Raw genomic sequence first — 20,024 nt, forward strand, 5'->3', positions numbered from 1 at the left:
GAGGAATAAAAACTATGTCTTAGAGTTACTATTGCTGTAATGAAACACCATGACAAAAGCAATTTAGGGAGGAAAGGTTTTATTTGGCTTACTCTTCTACATCCCTGTTTATCACTGAAGGGAGTCAGGGCAGGAACTCAAACAGGGCAGGAACCTGGGTGGCGGGAGCTGATGCAGAAGCCATGGAGGGGTGCTTCTTACTGGCTTGCTCATCATGGCCTGCTCAGCCTGCTTTCTTATTGAACCCAGGACCACCAGCCCAGGAATGGAAACACCTACAATGGGCTGAGCCCTCCCACATCAATCACTAATTACAAAAAAATGTCTTACAGCCACATCTTATGGAGGCATTTTCTCAGTTGAGGTTCCCTCCTCTCAGATGTCTCTAGCTTGTGTCATTGACATAAAAGCAGCCAGGACACTACACATCATCAGCCACAGGTGAGCCACTCACACAGACCTGTCCTTAAGGAATCAAGACTGTGGGTAACTTAAAACTCTTTTCTCCCTTGCAGTCGGTTGTTTTGCAGACTCTTACACTTGTGTTAATTTGCATGGCTGAACTAAATTTAGGTTTCTTTCCATTTCAGGATTGTATGGTCCAGGCCTCGATGAGGAGCCCAAACATGGAGACGTTCAAGCAGCAGAAGGTGGAGGATTTTTATGACATTGGAGAGGAGCTGGGGAGGTAAGAAATTGCGTGAGCTGTGGAGTGGTGTACGATGGACCTGCTCACTCTTCTGTTGGCTGGTTGAGGTTGTAAAGCTGGGCTTGTCCCAGGCTGTTGGGAAGCTTTCAAAACAGGCCCGAGTCATCCTCATGGATGACTCTGCAAATCTTGTCTCTCTCTTGAACTAATGTCACCACGGTAGAAGAGGTGCACAGCTGGGATCTGTGTTTTCCATATACTCTGACAGCAATGGGAAATCTTCATGAAATCTGTCACTTTTTTCCCCCATAAAGCCTTCTCTCCAGGTTGTCTGGACATCTGACCTGTTGGTTTTTGTTCTTGGTGTCCCATTGGGATTCTCTGTGGTTCCCTAGGATTTTTCTTTTTTAAGCTGAAGCCTAAATAGGAGGTGAAGTAATCCTCCTGAAAAGGGATTTGTATTGAGTAACAGCCTTACCAGCCTCCCCAGGAAGTTTCTGGGATCTGAGTTGTCCTGTTTGCTCAGCTCAGAGCAGGGCTCTGCTAAGCTTTCTCATCTCAAAGTCACGATTTTGTGAGGGGAGAAGCGAGATTTTTCTGAAGCTGCCTGCCCTGACTTCCAGTTCTAAAATGATTCATATTTAGTGGTTACAAAATATCAGTCCCCAAATCCTGGTCTCCAAACCATGCAGGGGATAGTAATTCCTTTCACTGTGGTTCTACAGGCAGGAGACTTTGGGGCAGGATTTAAGAGTTTCCCAAAGTTGCTGAGGACAGCAAGCAACGAAGCCAACAGCCAACGTTCTGAGCTGCTTGCTCAGTTTGTCAGGCACACTTGTCTAGCTCCCTCCCGTGAGCAAGGCACTTGCACACCCAAATGTGTTCCCCAAGGCACTCCACCTCAGCAGAGCAAAACCACAGGCTATTTAAGATGCCCATGGAACCAGACAGGTAAAACAGGAAGCCTTTCCCCTTCTCTAGAACTGTTGAATTAGCACTAATTCCCATAGCCTTTGTTTTAAAGGCAAACACAACAAAGCCAGGGAGCCTTCTAAGATGAGAGGGAACTGGGAGCGTGTGGGGCATGGGTCAGGGGGTAACCGACCTGGCAGGCTGGTTGGGTAGGGAGTGATTGTCTGTCTGCAGACTTCTAGGACTCCTCAGCCTTCTGTCACTCATCTTGAGCCTAGAAAAGGGATTTAAGAAGGATAGAGGGCAGAGGCTTTGGGTCTTCCGCTGGAGCCTGCCTCTGGATGGAAAATCAGGGTCTCTTTGCTGCAGGTCCTTGTGCCCTTTGAGCTCCACTCACAACCTGGGAAGCAGCATCTGCTGGCAGGGAACCGCTAGAGGTGTTTGAGTTGTTGTCCTTGCCTTAGTCTGTGTTCTGTGCCATGGGTACAATGATGAGCAAGGTAATATGTGTCCCTAGAACTCCAGCCTGGCTAGAGGCATGCTTGATAGTAAGGTCAGGGTGAGGACTGGACTAGTGTCTGAGGGGCAGAGAAACCAAGAAGTTGGCTGGGCAAGGGACCTGGAGAAGAATGCAGAGGTTGTTCCTGGGGAATTTTTGTGTCATTCCCTCCTTGCCTTGCCTCTACACCACTTTGGACAGACATGAGCTGTTAGAAACTGGAGACAACCGTGTTTGCAGGCCCTTTCTTGCTGCAAGTGTAAAAGCTTCCTGTCCCTCAGCCTGGGATCCTCCCTCCCCAAAGTGCTGGCTAGAAAAAAGGTTGATAAGAGTCCTCAGATACCTGGGACCCATGGAGTGCTCAAACATGCTCAAACTTGGCTGGAGCTCAGGTGAGCTAGGAGGTCAGTAAAAGTCCTTCCTTCCAGGATCCCCATTTGACAGTTGAACCTGAGGTTCAAGGTGGAGATGGGTCCTGCAGGGGGCCCTAGAGTGGGCTGGGATTAGAGCTGCTTTCGGGTAACTGCACAGTCTCTTTGTGGTTGGGAGGTGCTGGGAGACCCAGCCCAGGGTGCTCTAGCTACTGATTGACGGTCACTCTTAGCCTACAACCACTCAGCTTGTAAAAAGGCTAGTCCTACTCTTGCCACCCGATTCTGTTCACTTAACATATTGAGGACCTACTGTGTGCCAGGCCTTGCCTAAAACAGTGGAAAGTAAAACATGTGTCCTTTCTTCTTGAAGTCTATAATTTATCCTTGTAGAGAGGCACTAAACAAGTGGATTATAGAGGGTGAGTCATGATCAGGTCAGATATGAAGGGAAAGGACAGAGTGCTCTGAGGGAGGATCATGGGAGACCTTCTTCTTCTTCTTCTTCTTCTTCTTCTTCTTCTTCTTCTTCTTCTTCTTCTTCTTCTTCTTCTTCTTCTTCTCCTTCTCCTTCTCCTTCTCCTTCTCCTTCTTCTGTTTATTCTCTCTTACATTACATCCTGACCACAGTTTCCCCTCCCTGAACTCCTCCAAGTCCTACCATCCCACCTCCCTTCAGGCTGGTGAGAAAGGCTACTGCTCTGGGCTCTGGTTCCCCACGATGAGTACTGATACTTGTCTGTACACACAAGAGTGGCTCCAGCCTGCTTATGATGCTGGAGGTTGTCTGCTGTTTCTAGTGTTTAGAGAAATGCTAGCTTATATAGTGTGGCCTCTCCCAGCCTTTGTAACTACCGGTGAGACAGAACAAGGGACTGGAGCAGGCCTCATAAAGAGAATCCCATTTAACCCATTGTTATATACAAGAGTCAAAGATGAGTGGCTAGTCCAGTGTGTGATGGAATGAGGGTAGGGACTGGGAATCTAGTTTGGGATCTCAGCCTTGAAGGAACGTAAAGACCCACAAACAGAAAACCATTTTCCTTTATTTGAATGCTTCAGGAGAATGGGAGAGAATATACAGTAGGGTGGTTATTTTCTTTTCATTTTTCTGTTTGCCTTTGAGAGTAGATGTTTGGGGCCAATGTTAGCATAATAAGACCCCTGTGTCTGAAAACGAAGAGCCAGGTGTATGGTGCACACCCTAATCTCAGTGCTTGGGAGGAAGGAAGGATCTCTGTGTGCTGATGCCAGCTGGTCAGTTACCTGGTGAGACCCTGTCTCAGAAAAAAACAAATCTGCATCAAATCATCAGCTATTTTTATTTCTGAGTCTTCCCTCTCATCTTTCCAGGGGTGTTTTTCCCCACCTGTACACACCCCTCCTCCTTTGTGTCTACTTGTGCATGGAGTTCAGATTCCTCAAAGTGCTAAGGAGGCCAGAAGTTAGAGGAGCAGGCAGCTCCGGAGAGGCCAGGCACGATATTAGGCCTATCTCACCTTTGTTTGTGCTGGGCTCTTTGATGTTAGGTCCCCATCTAGTTTCCTATCTTAGGCATCAGACCACATTGAAGCTAAGGCTAGAGATCCCCCACACTTCTGACTTGTTTTTGCCCTTGCTGGTCCCCTCACTCTTAAAAATTTTTACTTTTGGGGAGCTGGAGAGATGGCTCAGAGGTTAAGAGCACTGGCTTCTCTTCCAAAAGACCTGAGTTCAATTCCTAACACCTACTTGGCAGCTCATAACTCTCTGTAACTTCATTTCCAGGGGATTTGATATCCCCTTCTGGCATCCATGTCACCAGGCATTTGTTGCACAGACATACATTCAGGCAAAACATCCACACACATGAAAAAAAATTATACTCCTTCCTTCCTTCCTTCCTTCCTTTTTTTTTTTTTTTTTTTTTTCTTTTCTTTTTTCCTTCCTGAGATAGGGTTTCTCTGTGTAAGAATCCTAGCTGTCCTGGAACTTGCTTTGTAGACCAGGCTAGCCTCCGGATCTGACCACCTCTGCCTCTGGAGTGCTGGAGACCAGATCCCCTGGAGCTGGAGTTACAAGAGGTACCACTATGAGTACTGGGTACTGAACTCAGGTCCTTTGCAACAGCAGTAGCTTGTAATCTGAAGCCATCTCTCCATCTCTCCGGCCCCACGTTAATGTTCACTTACATTTTTTTCTGTGTATGTGTCCATACATATGAAGACAGTGTGTGTGTGTGGGGGGGTTTCTCCTTCCATGATATGGATCCTGTCAGCCCAGGCAGCAGGGGGCTTTATCCACTGAGCCATCTTGGCAGCCCCTGTATTTACTTCTTACACCACCCACCGTGTGATGCAGATACTATCCCCATCCTGCAGATGAAGACGCTTAGCTTCCATAGCATTGAGTAATTACCTCAGGGAACAGAACTGTGGGACTAAGAAGTCAAGTGGGAATTTCCACTGTGACACAGCAAGCCTCAGAGAAAGTCAGGGCTGAAAAACCAGGGACTTTCTCTAGTCAGAGCCCATCTCTCACTCTGCTCTGCCACTTTTTTTTTTTTTTTTTTCTGGTATTTCCTGCCTCTGAGAATGTGAAGTGACTGGCCACATGTCAGCTATCTCCTGTCCTTGTCAGCCTGCTTAGAGTCCACCCCACTCAGTGTTCCCATTTAACAGCAGAGGAATAAATTCATAGTCACACAGTCTGAGCAAGCAGGAAAAGCTAGGACTCTGTTCTAGGACATTGGAAAGCTCATGCTCTTTTTAGATTTATCTATTTTATTTATGTGTATGAGTATACATTTATGTGTGTGCCTGGCGCCCCCTGGAGGTCAGAAGAGGGGGCTGTTTTTCCTTGTAACTGGAGTTATGAATGGTTGTGAGCTACCATGTGGGTGCTGGGAACTGAACCTGGGACATCTACAAGAGGAAAAAAAACAAAAAGTGTTCCTAACTGATGAACTGTGTCTCTAGCTCCCTGATTCTGTAATTTAATAAGAATTGATCGGGGATATTTTTAGAGGTCATCTATTCTAGTAGAGCCAGGACTCAGGGTGCGAGGGTAAAGGTTGTTAAGAGACTTGCTGAGGGCCAAGAAGGGCAGAATGGCAGAGCAAATGTATCCACCCATTGCATAAGGGAGGAGTGAGGAGCACACCAGGCCACAAGTTCCCTTGGTGGGAGTCTGTTCTGTAGTTTTCACAGTTGTTGTTGTTGTTTTAAACATGTGAGTCTTTTAGCCACACAACTGGCCCAACTTAGGAAGGAAAAGTGACCAAAAGCAGGAGAGGTGGATGAAGGGAGCCAGCAGCAGCCTCATGGACACTGAGGAAGAGCGTGACATATTTCCATTTATCTCTGGTCCTGCCATCACGACAGTAGACTATGGTGGGGGCTTGCCCATGCCAGGGGTCTCTTGGAGCTCTTGGCTTATGCATCAGATCAAGGTCAGACCTTCTGAAGGTTGGAGGCCATTGTGAGCCAGATGAATGTGAAATAGCACGCTAGAGTGCAGTGGCTTCTTGCCACCATGTTGTGGGTCTGAGCTTCCTGGGCCTAGCATAGACTAGACATGCTTGGAATTAGCATGAAGGAAGCCAGCCTTCTGGGCTGTAGCTGTGCTGTAGACTGTAAGCCAGTGGCTTCTAAAGGAGTGTGTGTGTAGATTTATGGGTCCCCATCTGTGTTTCAGGTGTCATCTCAGGTGCCTATTTTCTGTTGGGCCTCAGTTCTGGCCCATAGAGCTTAAGGCTCAATTTGGGTCCAAGGGTAACCTCAAAAACAGATGAAATGAGCCACGGACTAGATCATGTGCTAATGGAGGGACCACAAAAACATGCACCAGGAGTTCAGAGAAGAAGGCTACCACTTTGGGAGAGGCCCCTTTTCACAATTGAGTCTCAGAGTTGGTGGTAAGGGGAGGGATCTCTAAAGGGAGGACTCTGTCAGGACTCAGGAATGGTGGGCCTGGGCTTGGGTAAAAAAGCAAAAGGGCAAAAGGCCAGAGCTGCCTGCAGAGAGCCCTGGATGACAGAAGTCGTGGACAAGGGAGCGAGGGAGGCCTGTTCATCACCCATTGTGAGGGAAACAAAGCACAAAGCCACTCAAACAAAGTGGCTCCATGGAGGGAGCCATCTTCAGTCAGTGGGAAGCTCAGCATACATGCAAATTGTTCCCTCTGATGGGAGGGCCTCATGGAGCCCAGTCTGAATTGTGAGAACCTAAAAGCTTCTCCTGAGGGGGTCATTGAAGCCATCATCATCTACCCAGGATTTATGGGTGTGCCTTACATCCTATTTGTTTATTGTGAGTGTGTAGAGTTTATGTGTGTGTGTGTCTTACTCATTAAAAAAAAAATTATACCTTTTTTTGTGTACCCAGAGTTCCTATACTAAATTCAAATGAAATAGAAAAAATATTGTAAAAATAATGGGCTTCTATGAACTTTCACCTAGATATCCTCCAAAATTAAAAGACTCATTTATTTGTGTGTGTGTGTGTGTGTGTGTGTGTGTGTGTGTGTGTGTGTGTGCTCGCGCGAGTGTGCACGCATGCTTGCCTGTATCTGTAAAAACAAGAAGAGAGAGTTGGATTTCCTGGAACTGGAGTTACAGGCAGTTGTGAACTAGATACCTGTTGTAGGTGCTGGGAATCAAACTCTGGTCTTCTGAAAGAACAGTAAGTGCTCTTAACTGCTGATATATCTCTCTAGCTCCTATCTCAGTTTTTGTTGTTGTTGTTGCTGTTTTGTTTTGTTTCTGAGACAGGGTTTCTCTGTGTAGCCCTAGCTGTCCTAGAACTCACTCTGTAGACCAGGCTGACCTCGAACTCAGAGCATCTTCTGATTCTGCCTCCCATGTGCTGGGATTAAAGGGCTGTGCCACTATTTCAATTTTTAAAAGCTATTTTTTGTTACAATTTTATTCACTTATTTATGCATATGTGTGTGGGAGAGGAGGACGTACTCACATCACAGTGTGTGGAAGTCAGGACAACTTGCAGAAATTGGCTCTTTCCTTCCACCACATGGGTCTCAGGGATTGGACTCTGCTCTTGAGAAACTGTCTGTATCAGGTGATAAGTGCCTTTACTTGCTGAGCCATCTTGCTGGCCATAGATATCCCAACATTTTTTTCTATTTTTTAAAGGTTTTATTTATTTATACAACATTCTGCTTCCATGTAAATCTGCACACCAGAAGAGGGCACCTCATTAGGGATGATGGTTGTGAGCCACCATGTGGTTGCTGGGAATTGAACTCAGGACCTCTGGAAGAGCAGTCGGTACTCTTAACCTCTGAGTCATCTCTCCAGCCCGATATCCCAACTTTTAACGTATTTTCATCCCTCCTCCTTTTTTCCTTCTTGCCCTGCCTTCTCTCTTTTTTTTGCCCTGTGTCTATGGGTTCATACATTTCTGCCCATCATTGTTTTTGAGCCATTTGAGAGAAGTTGCAGACATAATGCCGCTCCATCCCATGATACTTCATCATGTATTTCCTAAGGACATTGGCATTCTCTTTTATCACCATTATTTAACACTATAAGCAGTTACTTTTATCCTAATTATGTCCCCTCCCCCTTGATGTAAGATCTCATATAGCCCAGGCTAGCCTTGAACTCACTATTGTAGCTGAGGGTGACTGACTTTCTGGTCTTTCTGCCTCTATTGCGTCCAAAGTGGTGGGACTACAGGATGCCAGGCTTATGTGGCCCAGGGGATGGAAGCCAGGACATTGAGTATGCTAACAAGCACTTTACCAGCTGAGCGACCTGCCACCCCGTTAGTGTTCCTTGTAGTTTTCCTCCCTACTTACAAGACTCAGTACAGGGTTATGTGTAGCATGTCATTGTCACAGCTCTCTTATCATTTTAAATCTTGAACAGTTCTCGATTTGTTGTTTGCCTTGTGTGACACTGGTATTTTTAAACACTGGTCTTTTAAAAATTAAGCATAGATCAGTTAACTCCATTCTCTTCTCCTATATAAACATTCTTAATGACTGTTTCTCTTTTTTTCTAATGCTAAAAAATGAGTGTTTCTGTGAACTCCTTTGTTCACTGGCCTCTCTTGGCATTATTTCTGTTGGGTGTGTTCCCAGAGGTGGCATACCAAGGCAAGAGTTACATCTGATTTGCTTAAAGGTTGAAAGGAGAAATAATAAGGAGAGTTCAATGTCTCACACATCTCCTTGTGGCTTTGCCAGAACTCACTCATTGATGTGTGTGTGTGTGAGTGTGTGTGTGTGTGTGTGTGTGCGCAATAGTTAAAGAGTTTGTGAAGGTATGTTAAGATTTTTCCATTGGGAATTTCAAGTAGTTAAAACCTTGTTTGCTTTCTCCTTAACCTTAAACTTTATTGTCTTTGTTTCTTTACTTTCCCCCCAAAGTATTTGTTTCATTTCATTACATTTGCATGGATGATGTGAAATTCTAGCCATCGCAAGGTAGTTGGCACATGCAATCATCTTTGTTTCATATATGATGAAAGCAAGGTACTGCACTGATGCAGGCTGCTGAGGACTAGGAGTAGGAGCGGAGTTCTCCGTATAGATGGGGAGGTGCTACCTCCCCAAGCTGTAGAAGGAATGTGTGTTCCTCAGGGAGCCCAGGATGCCAGTCCTGGGGTCTTCTTTGTCTCTGCTTGTATGAGCAACTAGGACAGCTTTGCTTGGAAGCATGCACACAGAGTGCCATTGGGAGGTGGGTGCTGGAGGCAGGGCACTTTTAAAAGGAAAACAGGGGGACCTCATTCTCTCCCTTACTGGAGAAACCAGAGTGAGGGTTCTGAGGCTCCCTGTCAGCTCACCTGCAGCAAATCACCCAGGGCTCCTAAATATAAGCAGTGCAGGTGAGAGGTTCTGTGGGCCCTGCAGCATCCAGGGCCTCCCACAGAGAAACAGCCACAGCCTCCAGTCTCCTTACATTGTCCAGTCCCAATGTAGACTTGGATAGCCCCTCAAACCTAAGAACTTTATTCCACATTGTCTAGTCCGGGGGACAGAAAATTACAGCCCCATCTGAAAAATCTGAATTGACCTTTGTGTGGTAGGCCCTGGAGCATATTATATATATATTCAGGCCTGCCTAGAACTCAGAGATCTACCTGCCTCTGCCTCTTGTATGCTGGGATTAAAGGTTTGAGAGAGCCCCCCTTCCCAGCTAGCATAGGTTTTACAAGTGAGCTTTTTCAGTGGATTTGATGCTAGAGAACTCCAAATTAGAAACTTAAGCAAGCAAAATGTTACCTGTACCTCCATTTCTGTCTGGGTACAGGTAACAATATTATTTTTAAAAAGTCCTCAATTACTTAGTGTATGTCGAATTACATCATTTAAAAACTTATAGAAATTTTGCTTTCTCCTGTGTTATATAATATCCAGATAGTCATCTGGATTCTGCCTTTTGGTCCTCAGTGCCTCAAATATTTACCATTTGGCCCTTTGTTGAGAAAAATACGCCTGCCCCTGTTCCTCTTCAATAGTGCTGACTGTTTACACAGCAGAACTCGTTAAAGTGGACAGCCGAGGAGGGGAAGGAACCAGTGTATAAACATGTCTCTGTGAAAGGGGAAGAGGGGTGACCTGGGGGCCCCTGCTCTACTGTCCCTCTCACTGCCCATACAGGGCCCCCAGGTGTTCAGGGCTCATAGAAGAAGCTGCATTGCAGAACTGCCCAGGTGAGTGGCTGAGGCAAGAAGAAGGGAATGAGATTTGGGCACCAGGAACGATCCTCTCTAGACCCCACTCTGCTCTAGGCACAGGGCCCCATGGCCTGCCCTAATCCTTGTAGCCCTTGGGGTGCTGTGAATTCTTCCCTTTTATAGTTGAGAAACAGAGGCTTAGAGAACTTAACCAACTAGCCACCAAGAGTCAGAGCTAGGGTTTGCCAATGTCCCCTGACTCTGGTCCAGCACTCCCTTTCAGGTACCAAGTTGCCTAGTGTTTTCTTCCTGCCTGTGACCCTCAGGTCCCTCCAGAGAGCAGGGAAGAAGATTGATCAGTGCCTTTTGTAAGCTCCTAGGTAGCTGCTGAGAGTCCCCTTGATATGGGCCCAATCCATTTCCATGCCTGGGATAGCTTCCTGTCATACCCCCATGACAACAACTAACCTGAGGCTCTGGTACCCTAATCTGGAGTTCTGAGCTTCTGGACTCTAGTAGGCTGAGCACAGGGCCTGGAGTGTGACGAAATGACCTTGTGTCTTTAGGTCACTTATGCTTAGCACTTTAGGGTGAGGCTGCAAGCAGAGAGGAGACCATGATCAATGTGGTTCTTTCTGGGTAGTGTGGCATTCCTACCATTCTGTGACTTGGAGGTGCCTGGGCTGAGAGCAGCTGAGACCCAAGCGGGAGGATAGCCCAGGACCAGAGCCCGAAGGCCCATCCTAGCAGTTACTCTCGAGCTCTAGAATTACCAAATCCACATCTGGTCGTGGCTCAGACATTGTGAAATGTTTGATGGGAGCAGCTTGGCCCTTTTGTAAGCTGTGTTTATGTGTCCTGGATGGTCGTTAATTCACAGGGCTGTTAAAACCCCACATGTGCAATACAAGTCCTCCATGTTTCCATCCTTTTGGAAGCCCCATCCTTTAACATCCAATGTCCAAATAAAAATGGACACTCCTGGCCAGCTGGCACATGACTTTAATCCCAGCAGTTGAGAGGCAGAGGCTGGCAATTCTCGTGAGTTTGAGGCCAGCCTGGTCTACACAGTGAGTTTCAAGCAAGCCAGGGCTACATAGTGAGACCCTCATAAATGAAGGCAGTGGCGGCAATGGTAGCGGTGGTGTGGGTGTGTTCTGGGCAGATGGCTCAGCAGTTAAGAGTACTGTTGCTCTTGAAGAGAACGTGGATTTGGTTTCCAGTGCCACTTAGTGACTTACAACTGCCTTTAACTCCAGTTCCAGGGGGATCAGACACCCTCCTCTGGCTTCCACATGTATCAGGCATGCACATGGGCACATACATGCATGCAGGCATTTGAGTATATGCATACAATAAAAATAAATCTTCTTAAAAGAGCATTCCATTTCATGGCAGCACCAGGAAGTCTAGTTGCCTGATCTAGCCCTTCCAAGACCCCCAAGGGAGTGCTTTCTCCTCCACAGTCAGGCTCTCAGAGCTGGACCACCTTCTTGGAGACAAGGCTACCCATCCTCTGTGACCTAAGTTAGGCAGGCACCAAGGTCCAAATTTGAATCTGCCCATCATCTCTGAGATGGCTGCAGGTCAGCTGAGTTTCATGCCATGATTAGAGGTGCTGAGAGGAGTTTCTGCACAGAGAAGGAAATGGCTACTAGGTGGGCAACAGACACCTCTGCTCATGTGACTGTGCCATGCGGCTGTTAGCATCTTTTACTTACCACCCAAGGGAGATGGATGGTCCTTCCCTTCACATTTGGGCAATTGAGCCTGTTACTACAACCTTTCCCCAAGTGGATACTACATTTTTTTTTTTTTTTTGAGACAGGGTTTCTCTGTGTAGTCTTGGCTGTTCTGGAACTCACTCTGTGCACCAGGCTGGCCTCAAACTCAGAGATCTGTCTGCCTCTGCCTCCTGAATCCTGGGATTAAAGGTGTGTATCACCACTGCCTGGCTGTATCTTTTATTTTTGAGGCAGTGTCTCACAGTATTTAAGGCCAGGCTGGCTTTAAATTTGTGATTCTTCTGCTTCTGTCTCCTGAATACCAAGATTACAGGCATGTGCCACCACACCCGGTGACTTCTTTTGTAGATTCAGAGGTACTTTGAATTTTTTCCTTAAAAGAAAGCCAGTTCTGAGGCTAGGGAGATAACTCAGTCAATAAAGTATTTGCCATGTAAGGTGGAGAGCCCCCGAGGAACATGTCTTACTACTGACCCTCTGACCTCCATGTATACACACACACACACACACACACACACACACACACAAAACCACCACTACCACCAAAACCAAGCAGAACAGCTAACTCTGATCTCCAAACCATGCATCCTGTGCCTCTGTGAGCCGTGAGCTACCTGCTTGGAGCACTTTCAGTGTAGCACCTTTTCTGTCCTTGCCTCAGATTTAAAGGGCATAATTCGTTGGGTGTGAAGTGCCCAGCAAGTGGCCACAGATACTTTGCCCTGTAAAGGCAGCCAAGTTGTTTTGAAGAGCTGGATGGACTGAACAGTTTTTTCCCTCTGCCGGGGGCCTTTGATCTTGATTGTCCCTATGTGAGGCTAGTGGGGAATCACTGTGCCCAACTTACAGATAAGGAAGCAGAGATCCAGTCTCTGCCCTGGAGAGCAGAGGGGTCAGACAGAGTGGAGACAAGGCTACACGCCAACAGAAGCTCATGAATGCAAATCTGTGCAGCACTCTCAAAATGGTTCCTAGAACACAGAGGTTTCATCTCAGGCTGGTGAGCTGGCTCAGCAGGAAAGAGCACTTCCTGCTCTTGTCATAAGTGGCACCCCACATGGTAGCCCACAACTGTCTGTAATCCAGTTCTGGTCACCAAAGGCACTATGCACATGGTACACATACATATATGTAGCCAGAATGCTCATACATGTAAAATAAAAATAAATACATCTTTAAAATCCATCTCAAAGCCAGATACCTTTGGTAATTCTTGAGTATGGAGTCATGAGGGACATCACACATGAACCCCGATGTGGGACTCTTCTGGAATTTGAGCATGCTCCTAGAAGACTTCTTGCTGTAAGAGACTCTGGATCCACCAAGCTCTTCCATAGTTCCTAGGTCCCTTCCCTCAAGGAAGTTTGTGTGCTAGGCTATGTCCATGGGGCAGTTGAACTACCTACCATCTTTCACATTAGGCCAAGAAATAGTCCTTCAAGGTCAAGGGTCACATCTGGGTATGCTTTACTACTGGTGGTCTGTGTGAGTTTGGCTTTTGCCATGTGTGAAACGAGAAATGTGTACTATGTACTTTATCAGGTCAAGATATGAACCCAGACCTCTCCTGAGGACTAAATGAGGTTATGGCTAAAACATGTACCATGGTGGTTGTCATCTGTGGCCACATATCTGAACCACAGAGATTTCAAACAAACATACATGCAAGGGTTCAGATTTTTAAAGTCTGAGACAGTGCCCACCCCTGTGTAGAAAGTACAGTTGGATCCAAAAATCACTTCTCCAGATGGTCCTTGAGACATACAGTAGGCTCTCTGTAATGTTGGTTTATTCATTTCTTTTTTCTTTTCTTTTCTTCCTGGTCGTGTGTCCCCTGCCCCCCCCCCCCCCGCCAGCCCTCCCTCCAGACAGGGTTTCTCTGTGTAGTCTTGACTGTCCTGGAACTTGCTCTGTAGGCCAGGTTGGCCTTAAACTCAGTGATCCACCTTCCTCTGCCTCAGAGTGCTGGGATTAAAGGCGTGTGCTAATGTGATGAACAGAATGGCTAAAAGCAACTTGGGAGAGGAAAAGGGCTATTTCACTTTACATTTCGAGGTCTCAGTCCATTTGGTTTATACCTTTCTTTCCTTCATTAAAGAAGTTTCTTTGTCATTTGTCTTGGCTATGTTAATTCGCTCATAATGGACGGCTCCTGGGCACTCTTCTCTCCCACTGTGTGTGTGTATGTATATGTGTGTATATGTATGTGCATGCATGCATGTATATATGTATGTGTGTGTTCATGCACATGTGTATGTATGTGTATATGGTTGTGTGCGTGTGTGTGTGTGTGTGTGTGTGTGTGTGTGTGTGTGTGTGTGTGTGTGTGTGTGTGTGTATGCATCTGTGAGTGTGTGGAGGTCAGAGGACAACCTCCGAGGTTGGTTCTCACCCTCCACCTCATTTGGGAGGTGGTGCTGTTTGCTGCTGTGCTGACTAATCTAGCTGATGCATGAGCCTCTGGAGGATTCTCCTGTCTCCACTTCCCATCTTGCCCTAGGGTTGCAGACATGCCTTATTGTATAGGTTCTGGTGATCTGAACTCAGGTCTCGCCTTGGCTAGCAAGTGCTTTTACCAAGTGAGCCATTTCCCAAGCCTAACCTAATGCCTTGACAAAAATAACCACTGACTGGAGGAAGAACTTTGGTATCTAATTGTCCACAATTGCAGAGCTGCTCCTTCAGTGTCTCTGCAAGATTGCCTAATGCCTAGCACCATCCAGACTAGCTGACCCATGTTGATTTTTGACTAGGGTGTTGATAGTTATCCTTGTAAAACTGCTTTAGCCCTAAGGTCCGTGTCTCTAATACATTTCCTTCTTTCAGTTGTCATCTTAGTTTCCTCTTTGCTGGCCAGGTGTCTCGGACATGTTTTCTTGTACAACACCTGAAATGGAGCCAGGAAAGAGTGGCTGCTAGACGGAAGGAGGTGATGCAGCTAGCCCATCACCTCACCCATTCACCATCCAGATCTTATAGATATTTCCACTCTAGCTGCTCCATCAGAAGCTTGTAATGAATTGTTTTTTTCTCCTGATCATCTGCTCTTATTCCTCTTCTTGTCGTCTTCCTAATTCCTCCTAGCGCTCTCACCCTTCTTTATAAATACATCCTTTCCCTCTGGGACCATCCATGGGTTCCTCTTCCCAGCACCATTTGTAGCCCTCAGGGTCTGTGTTTCATGCATCACTGTTGTTTTCAGTCTGCATTCTCAGCCAGACTGTGAGCCCTTTGAAGACAGGCTGGTTAGTTTTCTTACAGTTCTTGGGGCTTCTAGTAGGTAGCTGGATCTATCTACCTCAGGTGTTCAATGCACATGGGCTGCCACAGTCACAGGCTGTGTCTAGCCACTACTGAGCTCCCAAAGGCTATGGATCTGTGTCTGTACTAAGTAGAAGGTAGAGACGCATCCTGGGTGGCATTTCATCAAGGCCTTGTTCCACAACCTTTATTGTTTTCTTGTCTGGAGGGGACAGAGCCAAGGAACAAGCATGCAAAACTGTTTGACATCCCAGTGCTACTTAGAAGAATATTTACTTCTACACTTTGTGGTGTCCTAGGGTCATCCTGCATTGCAACATCTTTTTGCGCTGGTGTGGGCTTGGTGACCCTTGTCCTGGCTTGTTTCTTTAACCTTAGGATGGACCCAGCTGGGAACATCTTCTCTCAGGGAGGGAGGGCACTAGGGACCTCCGATGTAGGCAGAGCCTGATCTCTCTTTTATCTGAGCAGGAAGATGAAGAGAAATCCTGTTATAGAAAGTCCAGATCAGGGTTGTGGCTTCCTAGGGTCTGTCCAAGGATTAGAAGAATAGAGAGTCAGCTGTGGCCTCTGGGCCATCAGCCATAGACTTCGAATGAAGAACTTGGTTCAGGTACCAATTTACCAACCAGTATGTAAAGTGTCCTTGAGTAAGGCACTTCTTCTTTGGGTCATATGTCATTTTGGTGACAGAGGCAGAATCTGAACTCAAGTCTCACTCGAAGTTCCTGGTGTTTCTACCACATTGCCACTTCACAAAAACATGCCTATTTGGTACCACACAAAGTCACCTTTCCTTTCCCTTTTAACTTGTTCATTTTGCTTCCCAAGGTGCCCTTGAGAAAAGGACTTTATTCCAGAGCCCTCTTGTTGGACGACTCCTCCAAACCATCTTCCTGCTTTCCTTTTCTTATAGGTATTCCCCTCTAGTCTGTGGACTTCCTTGGACTATCCAATGGATATATCTCTTGACAGTCTTCCAAGAGAGATGGGCAGACTGGTGTTGCCTTGGGGAGACTGTGTGAGCTCGAGGCCACCTAGGGCTACTTGAGAGCGAATCAGTTTAAAGGAGAAACAGAGCTTACACTTTTAATCCCAGCACAAGAGAGGTATATGAGATAGGAGCAGGGCATTCAGTATTTGGGCAATTAGTCTCCAGCCACATTGAGGTCAGGATCTCTCGGCCTTGGTAGAGGTAGGTTGGCTGCTTTGCCTATCTGGTCTCCAGCTTCAACCCCGATCTCTGTCTCTGGGTTTTTATTATTCGTTTTTTAGAGTCTCATCTGTCTGTCTCTCCAGGATCTCACTCTGTAGACCAGAGTGGCCTTGAACTCAACCCAGCCCACCTGCCTGTACCTCCTGAGTGTACCATCAAACTTTGTTAGTCTCTCCATCTTTGAAGTGCTCCTGACACTCCTCTCATACCGTGCTTATGTGAAGCATCCTTGCTGGCTAGCAGCCACCTGCTCAGAGAGGGCACAATTCACTCCCCCGATGCTGTGGCCTGTGGTACAGTAAAGCCTGCGGTGCCACCGAGACTACTGCGGCTGTTGTGATTAGACAAGGTGACTTGGCACCATGTCTGTGACCAGTGCCTGTTTTAGCAACGTGGTAAATATTGACTCTGTGTTGTGAATGTGGAAAGGAGAGATGGCTGCATTAACTCATTCGGAGAAGAGAAGCTCACCCACCCTGATAACATAAAATGGAGTCACGCAACAGGGAGGGTGCCCCTCCCCAACAAATAAGTTGTTTAGGTGTGGAGAGAATGGAGAAGAACAAGAAAGCCTTCCACACATAATCAATGGATGGATGGTTCTCCGATCCATTTGTTAGTTTTAAAATGAATGTTACATAGAAAAACAATATACAAGCCAGGCTCTGGTGGTGCACACCTTTAATCCCAGCACTTGGTAGGTAGAGGCAGGCAGATTTCTGAAATTGAGAACAGCCTGGTCTATAGAGAAAGTTCCAGGACAGCCAGGGCTACACAGAGAAACTCTTGTCTTGAAAAAAAAAAAAAAGAAGAAGAAAAGAAAAATAATATATACAAGTGTATAGGAAAGAATCATAAGCTCTTCCCATTTGCTCTAAAGAAATTACATTTATTTATTTGCACACATGCATGTGAATGTCAGAGGTCAACTCGTAGGAGTCAGTTCTCTCCTTTTACCATGCGGGCCCTCAGGCTTGTCCAAGAGCACCTTCACCCACAAGTGCCTTACTGGCAGAGCCATCTCACCAGCCTGATTTCCAGGTTTTTATGCTGTCTACAATGGTCACATAGTATCTTTTATTTTAATTAATTAATTAATTTTGGTCTTTTGAGATAGGATTTCTCTGTGTAGCCCTGACTGTCCAGAAACTTGCTCTGTAGACCTGGCTGACATTGAACTCAGAGATCTGCCTGCCTCTACCTCCCAAGTGCTGGATTAAAGGTGTGTGCCACCATACTTGGCTTACATAGAATCTTTTATAATTGGAAAAGGACAATGTGTTAGAAATACTATTTTTCCACCAGACAGTTGTTGCACACACCTTTGGTCCTAGCACACAACAGAGACAGGTGGATCTCTGTGAGTTGAAGGCAGTTGTCTACAAAGCAACTTCCAGGATGCCCAGAGATGTTACACAGAGAAACCCTGTCTTGAAAAGAGTCTGGAGGAACTTTCAGAATCATTCAGGTCCCTTTGCATCTTGCCCTGTGGCACCACAGCTGTCAAAAACAAGGTCTGTGTAACAGAACCCAATTTCAGCGTGTTTACCTACTGCTCTGTAACCATAAAAGTGGAATGTGATAGGGAAAAGAATTCCAATCACGTCAGGTTTCAGGATTGCATTTTCTATGTCAATAGTCATTCAGTTGCTTTGAGTACTTCCTGGTTGCCAGGCCTGTCCCCATCAGGGCATGGGGTTGGGCAGGGCTGGGGACAGGGCACACTGGGAAGTGGTTATTTTAGAGTTAGAGATGGAAGGAGCCAGATTTGGAGGAGGGGCCCAGGATGCAGAAACTGATGCACTGGGGTGAGGGTTAGAATAATTCCCACTGATTTGGCACTAGCATTATTCCAGGAGCTTCTGTGCTATTACTAACCCCACAGAAATTTTTTTCTTTTTTTTATTATTTTAAATTACTCATATTTACATATCCATCCTCCCCATTCCCTCGAGCTCCCCTCCTCCCATGTTTCCCACCCCCCAACCCCCCTCCCACTCCTCTCCAGGGATAGTGAGGCCCTCTACCAAGGACCTACAAAGTCTGTCATATTGTTTGGGGGAAGGTCTAGATCCTCCTTGCTGTATCTGGGCTGCAACAGTAACCCTCCATAGGGAATGGGCTCCCAAAGTCCATTTGTGCTCTAGGGATAAAGACTGGCTCCGTTGTCAGAGGTCCCATAGACTGTCTTGGGCTCCTAGCTGGCACCCACAGTCAGAGAGATTGGTTTGGTCCAATGCTGTTTCCCCTTGATTTAGGGTCTCCATTCTATCAGTAGGTCAGGTCCACTGTTTCTGCAGGTCTCTCCATCCCCGTCTTGGCTCCTTTTCTCAACCCTCCTCCCTCTCCACAACTGAATTCCAGTAGTATGGTCCAGTGTTTAGCTATGGGTGTCTGTTTCTGCTTCGAACAGCAACTGGATGAAGACTCTCCTTCCTCTCCCTGCCCCCGTGCTCCAATTTGGTCAGGGGTTCTTGTCTCCATCCCCTTCTTCAAGGGACTATGTAATCTTCTCTTGGGGTCCCCCTTGTTTCCTAGCTCCTCTGGCAGTGTGGAATGTAGGCTATCTCTCCCACAGAAATTTTGTAGGATAGGTGTTACCACTACTACAATTTAAAGACAAATTTGAAGCAAGCTTTAGTACTGGCCGAGAGGATGGGCTCTGGTCAGGTCCATCTCTGGGTTTCCAGAAGATGGTCCTGAGTCACATTTTGCAGCAATTTAAGTGTTTCTCATCAGGTCCAATCAGGGGCGAGCATACATCCTGATGTGTTTTCTGCCTGTGAATCTCCTGCCCACATGTGAGCAAGCATATCCAGTGCAGGTGGATCAAACAAACTTGTTTAAGAGAGTGAAAACATGTGGCTTGTTATCTCCCATAAACAATAATCTCCAACATTTCAGGAAGTATCTGTTCTTGGACAGGGGCTTGCAGATCAGAGACATTTTTGTTTCATTGATCTCTAAGGCATAGTAATTAAAACTTAAAATGTAACTTTGGCTCTCACATAGGCTCAAGCTACCTTCTAGGGAAAAGGTTCCTGGGCCAGGCAGTCAATTCTGGTCAGAAGTGATTAGCAGACTACATAGTATTTGCGCCTTCTACCAGGCCAGGCTGCCTCTCATGTGGTTGGTAGTTTTGCACTAGAACGGAAGCCTAAAGGGAGCCTGAGCTAGCGAATAAGTGTATACAGACCCCATCTGGATTGAGGACCTGGGCGGGGGAAGAGGCAGCCTCAACTGTAAGGCATGGATGGGCTGCAGATGTATGGCACCTGAGCCCAGGGCTGGGTGTGTCAGCCCTCAGCTGTGGGACAACCCTAGTAGGCTGGTTGGTCCAGACTGTGGGGCTTTAAGAACCATGGGACAGATGGTCTCCTTTGTGGTACCTTTTGGCTAGCCTGGAGGTCCTTCATTTGCTGACTGTTTGTAGGATGGGGAAGCCCTTTGTTTGGGAGCAGGGAGCAGGAGTGCAGGGAGCTTCCTGGAGGTTCTGGGGTAGGAAGTTGGTTTGTTGGCCTTCCTTGTTCCTGGTTGAATAAACCAGTAAAGGGGTCTTAAGATTCTTCAGCTTTTCCACTGCGTTAGTGGAACTTGTGTCTCAGACTGAGGATGTCACTGACTCTGGTTCCAGAGGACCTGTCTCAGAGCAGGGGGACTTACCCTGAGAAATCTCCTGTCTGCACACTTTATGTGGAAAGTGCTTGTCCCCAGATAAGGGCCTGTCTTCCCAGGGTGCCTCAGAG

General features: G+C 46.7%; 1 protein-coding gene across 1 annotated transcript in view; it reads left to right on the forward strand.

Annotated features, from left to right (window-relative positions):
- The first annotated feature begins 596 nt into the window (after positions 1-596).
- Positions 597-20,024, forward strand: part of Dapk2 (death associated protein kinase 2) — a 94,019-nt gene continuing 74,591 nt past the window's right edge. Inside the window, exon 1 of the mRNA XM_035444446.1 lies at positions 597-688. Within this exon, the coding sequence (XP_035300337.1) occupies positions 597-688 (92 nt within the window). The remainder of the gene's footprint in view (positions 689-20,024) is intronic.

Source organism: Cricetulus griseus, chromosome 4, assembly GCF_003668045.3.
Source record: "Cricetulus griseus strain 17A/GY chromosome 4, alternate assembly CriGri-PICRH-1.0, whole genome shotgun sequence".
In the NCBI taxonomy this organism is placed as follows: domain Eukaryota; kingdom Metazoa; phylum Chordata; class Mammalia; order Rodentia; family Cricetidae; genus Cricetulus; species Cricetulus griseus.